This window comes from Trypanosoma rangeli (genome assembly GCF_003719475.1).
Source record: "Trypanosoma rangeli strain AM80 chromosome Unknown Tra_15.4_contig_00240, whole genome shotgun sequence".
NCBI lineage: Eukaryota > Euglenozoa > Kinetoplastea > Trypanosomatida > Trypanosomatidae > Trypanosoma > Trypanosoma rangeli.
In genome coordinates, this window is record NW_021705985.1 from 1 (window position 1) to 8,959 (window position 8,959).

Below are 8,959 nucleotides of genomic sequence, written 5' to 3' on the forward strand. Positions count from 1 at the left end.
TTCTTCTTACTTATATATATATATATATATATATATATATATCTTTGTTGTGTGCTTGTGACATGGTCTCTCTAGTATCGTGAACCACTCAAGTGCAAGCCTGCTTTTCATATACACAAGCACACACATTTCTTTCGTATGCCCATTTTTTTGATTTTTTTATGATTATTTTTTTTACTGTCAAGGCGGTGTTGTGGTTCGTAGAGAGCTCTTACCTATGCATTCAATTCAACAGTATGATGTTTTCAGTCCCATGCAAACACGGAAGCGAGAAAGTGTGCTTCGTCGCTACGCAAGTGCGTTGGGGATTCCACAATTTTCCACGATTTCACTTGGAGTGGCTTGGATGCTTGGGTTCGTTGTGGCATTAACCGCAGGTGCCCTTTCAGATGCATTTCAAGGCAATGATCCCGCTATACCGTTGATTCCAACAACAAGCTTAGCAGTAGGACTCAATGGCTTTTGTGCCCTACTCTCTATTCTCCTTGGATACAGCTTGTGGGATTCGTTCAGCATTTACCAACCATTTGCAGGCGGGGAAAGGTATGTATTGCTACAAGGGTGTGGGTGGACGCTCCTGGTAGCTGCTTCAGCTGCCATGATTGTATACGTTATTCAGTTGGAGCCACCCACATTTAGGTACGGGGTGCTAACGATACTGGAGGGATTTGCATCCATAGGGAATATTTTGCTGGCTGTGTCACTTCACTACTTCACACCTTCAGAATCTCGAAACCGGCCCGTGGAAGGAACTCCGCAGCGTTCTATGGATAACCCAGACAAGGGGTCAGTGCTGGAGTGGATGTTGCATAGTCCAAACTCTGAAACCGGCTTGGTTGTCATTTTTATGTTGTCACAGCTGCTTCTTTGCAATATTGGAGCCTTATTTCGGACCTTATCTTCGCCTGCGATGGTGTTATTTACCACTTTTCATGTGATCAGTGGTATCATTATTTATTTATTGATTAAATGGAAACAAGCAGAGGGGTTCAATATTTTACGAGGACCTGTAGAGACTTTGTACTGTTTGCTTTCCTGGCTAGTGTACGCTTTGGCTCTTGTGGGGGGAATAACTCTTACTCGCACAGGGACGGAGGCCCCACAGATGACATTTGGAATGGTAGCCTTGGCAGCCTTTGTTGGTATTCTGTCGCAGTTGGTGCTGGTTCGAACATCACTGTATAAAGAGAGTCATGACTCTTTTCAGTCCACTGTAGCGAAGTACGCCCGATTTTTTTTTTCAGCCATGGCCACAGCATTGGCATGTATTTCAATTGGTATCATGTACTACGTAAAACGTGAGGAAAAATCATTTACAGGGTCTAGGAATGAACAGGCATTAACAGAGGGTTTCTTGTTTTGTCAAACTCTATCCGTTTTTTTGTTACTTGCACTGACTCCCGTGACGCACTTGATTGGGCGCGTTATCTACGGGGAGGCCTTTAGCTTTTTTCAGCCCTTTCGTGGTTCAATGGGATTTATATTTCTTCAAGCGCTTGGTTGGGCCTTCTTTGCTGTCTGTATTCTTTGCATGACATTTCACATGACAGCGACGAACTTTCGGTGGATTCTCTATGCTACAGCTGCCGGCGCTATGGGGCAGTTTTTTATTCAATTCTCTATTGAAGCCTTTGCTTCAGGTGTCTGCGTAGCGAAGGAGCAGGCAGCGGGAAACTTGAAAAGAGGCGATGTTAAAACGGAGGAAGGCTCCATCACTGGTGAACTGATTGTCAGCCTATTGCTTCAACTGGCTTCGATTATTTTGCGACTTATGATAGATATATCTTTAGCGCAAAACAGTGCGTTTTCCTCTGCTCAAAAACGTCTACTGATTACTTTTGCATCCTTGGCTTTTGTGGTGAGTGTACCTCTGGCTCACTACTCTGGCACAAGCAAAGATATTCCTTTTTTTGCTCCGTTTAGAGGTAGTGGCACCTACATCGCCTTACAGGCCTTGGGATGGGTTGGGTATGCATTGTTTTTGCTAAAAGCTATTCTGGATGGTGTTATCTCACTGAATGACCTCGACGCTATACATTTTTCGCTAGAATCTCCTTTCTACTTTTGGTTCACTCTGGAGGGGTGCCTACAGTTGGTGCCCCTGGTGCTGATTGTTCTCTCCGTGGTCATGGAGGTGCGTTTCTCCATCCCACGACAGCGTGGACGAAGAATGGTGCTGGAAGCTCTCCAATGCGTCAAGGCGGCACTGGATGAGAGCCTTGATGCTCGCAAAGCAAATGAGCGGGCGGCGCTGCAATTGTCTATGCGGATTCTAGCTGCGTCCACTCTTTCAGCTCACGGCATGCACTACGACCGAGATAGTTTTTGCCTCGGTGACAAACCGACTCCAGGAAAGCATACCGCAACAAAAGCAATGGAAGTTATGAAAGATATTTGCTTCACAGGTGAGGAGGAGGATGTTTTGCCACTCTTTCCGACAGAGGCTGAGAGTCGACACGGTGCAGCAATTCTATTGGTGATGATGCTGTGCTTTACCTCGGCATCGGGTTATGTTATCGCCGCGCTTTGGGCAAGCACAGTGCCGCTTGTCGGGTTTGTCTTTGCCGTTGGTGGCCTTGCTGTGTGCACCATCTCCTGTGTGGGTACCCACTGCGGGTATGGGGCGTTGTTGCAAGGCCAAACAGGGGAATATACCTTTTTCATGCTTTTTAAGGGCGGGTCTGTGTTTGTAGCACTGCAAATTGCGGGTTGGGTGAGCTACGCATGTACGTTTATTCTGACACTTATTCATACTCTGGAAGACGAGGGTCAAACCGTCAAACTTTTTACTGGAGCGGTTTTTTCAGTCTTTAGTCAAATACTTATTCTGGTCTCTATTCCGAAATTTGACTCACGGCCCCGGCGTCAAACGTACTTGGAGGAGAATGGCGAAGGAGTTGTGGCAGTGCTAGTTTTCATCGGTGCGTTCTTGTTTGGTCATCTCTACCTGCGTGCACAGGAGTTTTTTCGTGAGTTGGATGCCGTTTGTGTTGCTGATGTAGACATGGTTCCCTCCACACGGCGCTCGCATGTTCCCTTTTTTATCATGGCGCTTAGCATTGTGGCGGCCGTGCCGTTTGTCCTGGTTACCCTCGGCCGTTCCACTAAGCACCTGGTATCGGCGGCACACACACCGCACCGTGACATTGACACCGATGAAGATGAGCCATGGGGACGTCGTAAATCGCTTATGGTGAACGTCGTTTTGCGCGTGTCAGAGATCATGATATTGACGCTTGGAATGACCACACCTATGGCGTTTTTGTTTTTGGTATACCTCTTTATGCACGGTGTGCAAAGCGGCTTCTTGCCTCTCATACAATATTGGATACCCGTGGCGGTGATAGCGGTGGTCCTTGCCCTGCTGCTTTCACTCGTGCCACATGTCATGAGCATTAGCGTGCTGAGGCAGCTAGTAGCCTTTAGGGAGTGTGTCGTCGTGTGCGGTGTGTACTCCGTAGCGATTATTTCTTTTATCATTATATACGGACCAGCATTCTGTCTGCCGTTTCACTCTGTGGGAGCGTATTACACAGGAGCTGTGACCTTGGCTTTGAGTGTGGCTGCACCTTTTCGGCAGTTTCGCACATTGTTAAGGTTTGGTGTTTACGCAGTACTCGGGTACGCCACCTATGTGGAGTACTTTCGTGTGCTGGAGAGTCATACAGCACTTTCTGCGTTAGCGACGCTGGGGTACTACGCTATAGATGCGGGGGAACTGTTGGTTTGGCTTTGGTATCTTCCGTCGTATGATGGGAAGCCTGAGGAGACGGGTGCATGCCGCCGTTTGGGGTTTGTAACCTGGGCAGAGAAGCACCTGTTCAGAGACATTGGGAATTACTTTAGCTATCGTGTTATTCTAGAGGACGAATCTGTGAACATGCGGGACAGCAGCAATCAGTACATCTTCGCATTTCACCCGCATGGTGTCTTCGCAGGCAGTGCCCTGTGCGGCATATTTTCCGAGGCCTGGAAACAAAAAATTGGTCACAATGCAAAGACCTACGTTTCGACACATGGGGCAAGCGTCATGTTCAATATTCCAATTATACGCGACTTTAACCTGAGCTTGGGGGCACTGTCTGTGACGCGTGCCGCCATTGAATCTAGTCTTTCCTGCGGCAATAGCCCCCTCATCGTCATTGGTGGGCAGGCCGAGTTAATTCTGACGAAGCGCAGCAACAAGGTGATGTCGATCATCACGTACCACCACGGCTTCGTGAGACTGGCACTGAGGCACAAGGTGCCCCTCGTGCCTGTGGTAAGCTTTGCGGAACAGAACGTGCTGAGCATTGTCTCCGCGCCTACAATGCAGCGTGCCACCCTGAAGGTACTGGGCTTTCCATTTCCAATCATTCCGTACGGTAGGTGGCTACTGCCGCTTCCATACCGCACACCGCTAACGCTCGTCGTCGGCTCCCCCCTCCCCATCCCTCCCGGGGCGAGCGCCGACAATCCAAGCGATGTTTCTGCTCTCGCCGATGCATACTTCGCGTCACAGCGGATTCTCTTCTACAAGCATCGCACAGCAGCCGGTTACCCAGAAATGGAGCTCGAGTTTCACTCGCGGCAAGGAGGGAAGGTGGACTAACTGCCCTGCGTCTTTGTCAAGGGAACTCATTTTTGGGCATGTTATATGCGAATGTGAGGCACGAGCGAAGCGACATGTGGTGCAGGCAAAATGGGGGAAGACGAAAAAAAAAAAAAATGGAAAACGGAGAGGAGGAGTTTTATTATTATTGTTGTTTGGGGGTGGGGGGAAGTGGAGGATTTGGTTGTTGTATTTATGTATTTATTTATTTATTTTTGTCTTTTTGGCCTTCACTGCGATTTATGTCTCTCCTCCACCGCCGCCTTCACCGTTCCCTCTCTCTCTCCCTCTCCCTCACCTTCTCTGCGACACCGACAACAAATTTAGGGACGCACCCACACAAAATAGGCAAGCAGGAAACAAAACAAGGCAAAATAGAACGTGGTTGTAATGCGGAGGTGCGTTTGCTGCGCGGCTCGGCGGAAGTGGGGGCAGCGGACGTGGTCGCCGACGGCGTCAAGTGGCGGCGCCGCCCCGACAAGCGGCGTCAGCGCGCAGGAGGCTCTGCAGATAGTATACCGTCCCATGCCACTTCAGCAGACGGTTGAGTACGAAGAGGACTTTGGTCACAACTTGATGGTTCACCGTGAGTTTGTTTCGAAGCGGCACCGTGACCAGCTGAGCTTTGAGGTGGGTGCACTGACATATAGCGAAGTAGAGCTGCGCCGCGGGCGACAACACCTTGCGGGCGTGATGAACCGTGAGCGACGCGGGGTTGCTATTGGTGCCGCTGGGGCACCCAGCGATCAAGTGCGCATGCAGACTGACGTTGATCCGAACACACGGGAGGTCCTCACTGCACGCTACTTATTTAATGAGAAGAGGATGCAATTCTGCGACCGATTTCAGAGTTTTATGCAGAGCCGTTTGGAGGGACAGGTGGCGCATAATTCAGAGGGCGTGAAAGGCGGCGAGGACAAACAGTACCTTTTTTCTTTGATGGAGGCGTGCGCTGTGATTTACGGTTGCGAAACAACTGCCGCACGTGAGGCCTACTTCCGCATGTTTCTCGCTCTGGACATGGACTCTCTTGAGGCGGAGGATGAGTCACTGCGTGAGCGCATTGCAGAGGGAAAACTTGTACGGCAGGTGTTGGCAGAGAGTGAAGAGAAGGAGCGGGCGGGCGATTCTGTCGTGCCGGTGTCAAGCGGGAAACCCTCCGCCGCCGTGGACGATGACGCGGCCTTTATTGCCTCCATTCCTGAACTTTTGCTTTTTGAGGATCCACCGCGGGTGAGGAACTACGGAGCTGTCACGAAGGAAGAAACACATTCACTCGCCGCGGCGGATGAAGAAGTTTTTGCTGATGGTCACGCGGACGGGGCTGAAGGCAGCAAGGATGCAACACACTTTGCCATTGAATTGCCCGACGAGTTTGAGGAGTATGCACCGCTGTATAAGGCCTACCTTGCCCACGCCAAGGGTGAGAGTGGCGTCGCCTCATACGATATGTCGTCGCTGGGTTCAACAGGCATCACGGCCGAGCGGCGTCGTTGGCGGGCATTGATGGAAAAGATTGTGCGGGAGGAGTACCACACGATGACGGGCACGGAGCAAATGGATGCGCTGGTGCTTAACGAGCAGCTGCACACTGTGAAATTTTTTGACCTTAAGGTGGGTGACACAGTGCGGGAGATTCTGCAGCTCTTGCAGCGCGAAACGGGGCATGGCTCGTCGGCGCATCGGGACACGCCTCTCGACATCTCTCCGCATCACCCAGAGCAGCGAAATTGATGTGGGTTTTGTTTGCTCTTTTTATTTTTTCCCCTTCTTTTTTTTTTTTTGAATTGTGTGTGCGTTGGCGTTGGTAGGCTTCTTGTCTGTATTATTAGCAGCTGTCTGCGCTTCCCCTGTTTCCCTATTTTCTTTTCTTCACCACCAACGGAAAGAGAGAGAAAAAAAAAAGTAACACCATTATGGTTTTTTCCCCTTTGCTTGTTAGTGTTGTGTGCTGGAAGCGTCACTTTGTATGATTCTCCATCGCCATGAGTTTCTCTCGTTTTGCTGCTGTTGTTAATTTGCTCTCTCTCTCTTTCTCTCTTTCTCTCTCTGGATGTAAGGGGGTGAATTGTTTTTTTTCTTTTTTTGTTCTTCAGTAATCACCCACACAAGGGAAACGAAATGCCACCTGCAAACTCAGCTAATGCAAACAGATTCTGGGAACTTGACTCGGCCTATGAAGTGCGAACCCGACGCTTCCTGAGCCCCGTGAAGACCCATGAATCGTCGAGTTTTTTGAATGAGGTGCTGAGTGCCAACGGCGCAACGGATACGCGCACACAGCCAAGAAAGGCGCAGGCGTCAAGTTACGAGGAACATCAGTCATCCCTCCCTCGTTTACCTATTCCTTCTTTACAGCACACTTGCAACTTGTACCTGAAGTCGATTCAGGCCATCGCAACTTCGGAAGAATACCTTCATACCAGCAAGTTGACGGAAGAGTTCTTGAAACCCGGGGGCACCGGGGAGCTCCTGCACAGCCTCTTGGTAAAATGGGATAATACATGCGACCAGCCGAGTTGGTTGGAGGAATTTTGGGATGATTCCTACCTCTGCACACGTGACCCTATCCCAGTGAATGTCAACTACTTCTTTCAACTTCAACCGCACCCCCAACAGCTGAATAAGTCATGCCGAGTCTCACAGGTGGGACGCGCCGCAAGTTTACTGCACGCAGCGACGCAGTACTATCTCTCCATTCTTGATGGCACAATAGCAAAGGAGTTTGAGCGAGATGCACCGGTATGCATGAGCCAGTATCGCTTTGCGTTTTCTACCTCTCGCGTTCCCGGCCTCCGTCGCGATCGCAAGATATGCTACTCCACAAGACCCTTGACAAGTGATGAGCAAAAGTCCAAGTTTGCCGAGTATGTTGCCGCGGATCCTACCCACTGTGTGGTCATTATCCGCAATCGATTCTTTAAGGTGGAGGTGCTAAAAGATGGCGCACAGTGTTCGGTGGAAGAGCTTGTGTTGGCACTCAAGCATATTGTGGACTGTGCGACGTCGCGCAGAGATCCTGGGGCCCCAGTTGGCCTCTTCACCACGCTGGACCGCACCGACTGGTTCCATACGCGCGAGCGCCTGAAGGCGTTGGGCAACAGTGAGGTGTTGCAGGCGATTCAGTCTGCGATATTCTGTCTCTGCCTTGATGGGGTGGAGGTGACATCGCCTGATGAGGCTGCGAGGATTTTCTTCCATGGCCCGGGAACAAACCGCTGGTTTGATCGTCACAATATTATTGTGACTCGAGACGGATCTGCCGGTATCAATTGGGAGCATTCTGTAGGAGATGGGGGCACGGCGCTCCACATCGCGGACTTCATGTTTCGTAGAGACTGCGAACGTTTCTTCTTGGACAAAGACGTGGAGGCCCTCCTGGAGCAGACGGGAAAGGTGCAGTTGCCCGTGGGAATGGTGTCAGAGCTGCAATGGTGTCTTGATAATGGGCTTGACAAACTCATGAAGGCAGCCTTCACAGACTTTAAGGTTTTGATTGAGAGTTATGAAACGCATGTGATACACTTTCAAAATTTTGGGGGCGCTCGCATAAAACACATGAGTTTGTCACCAGACGCCTTTGTTCAGGTGGCCCTGCAGCTTACCTTCTACCGTCTTTTTGGGCGAAACTGTGCCACGTACGAGGCGGCCAGCACACGTAGTTTCTCTCACGGACGGACGGAGTGCGTTCGAAGCACCTCACGTGCCGTATGGGATTTTTGTCGCGCGGCATCTGACCCCATCTTTTGCAAACGCGTAGGATCGTACGTGCCGACACAGCAGCAACTTTTGCACACCGCAATTGAGTCTCACACGGAGTTTATGAAGCTGGCTAAGAAGGGCCTTGGTGTGGACCGACACCTCTACGGGCTTAGAGTCATGGCAAGAATGCATGGTATCCCTTTACCTGAGCTTTTCAAAGATAGGTGTTTTCATAGCAGTGCGACTTGGCTGATGTCTACTTCACATTGTGGAAGCAGTGCACTTAACAGCTTTGGCTTTGGCCCTGTGGTGAGCTCAGGGTACGGCATTGGCTATATGATAAAGTCAAAGGGTATTGATTTTGTCATCACCTCCTGCCGCACGCACCCTTATACCTCTGCCGCTGTGTTTGCCACCATGTTGCATTCATCACTTATGCACATGGATGCCATTCTGCGAAGTGAGATGGTGGGGGATCGCTCTGGCAGCTGCAATTTGGTCTTTTCACACCCATGCGGTTTTAATGACTTTGAGTTTACGCCACAGGAAGGGTTTATTTATCAACACTACGAAAAAGAAAGCCTGCGGAATATTGTACATGACTTGGCGAAGGTTAATGAAGGCGTTGTCTCCCCTGACGAGTCTGTAGGCGGTTTGTCCTCCTGA

The 8,959-nt window shown here is 50.2% G+C and overlaps 3 protein-coding genes across 3 annotated transcripts, besides 4 other annotated features; all 3 read left to right on the forward strand.

Moving 5' to 3' along the window:
- Nucleotides 1-11: 11 nt before the first annotated feature.
- Nucleotides 12-42: a microsatellite.
- A 175-nt stretch (nt 43-217) lies between these two features.
- TraAM80_06525 (putative diacylglycerol acyltransferase) lies at nt 218-4,591 on the forward strand (the record flags this gene model as incomplete). The annotated part of the gene is made up of 1 exon (XM_029383367.1): nt 218-4,591. One exon carries the CDS (start codon nt 218-220, stop codon nt 4,589-4,591), a length of 4,374 nt encoding a protein of 1,457 aa, XP_029236769.1.
- A 178-nt stretch (nt 4,592-4,769) lies between these two features.
- Nucleotides 4,770-4,814: a microsatellite.
- Nucleotides 4,815-4,837: 23 nt separating this feature from the next.
- Nucleotides 4,838-4,896: a microsatellite.
- Nucleotides 4,897-4,981: 85 nt separating this feature from the next.
- Nucleotides 4,982-6,325, forward strand: TraAM80_06526 (uncharacterized protein; the record flags this gene model as incomplete). Its single annotated transcript, XM_029383368.1, has 1 exon — nt 4,982-6,325. One exon carries the CDS (start codon nt 4,982-4,984, stop codon nt 6,323-6,325), a length of 1,344 nt encoding a protein of 447 aa, XP_029236770.1.
- Nucleotides 6,326-6,612: 287 nt separating this feature from the next.
- Nucleotides 6,613-6,642: a microsatellite.
- A 70-nt stretch (nt 6,643-6,712) lies between these two features.
- Nucleotides 6,713-8,959, forward strand: TraAM80_06527 (putative choline/carnitine O-acetyltransferase; the record flags this gene model as incomplete). The annotated part of the gene is made up of 1 exon (XM_029383369.1): nt 6,713-8,959. The coding sequence occupies one exon, from the start codon at nt 6,713-6,715 to the stop codon at nt 8,957-8,959; it is 2,247 nt and encodes a 748-aa protein (XP_029236771.1).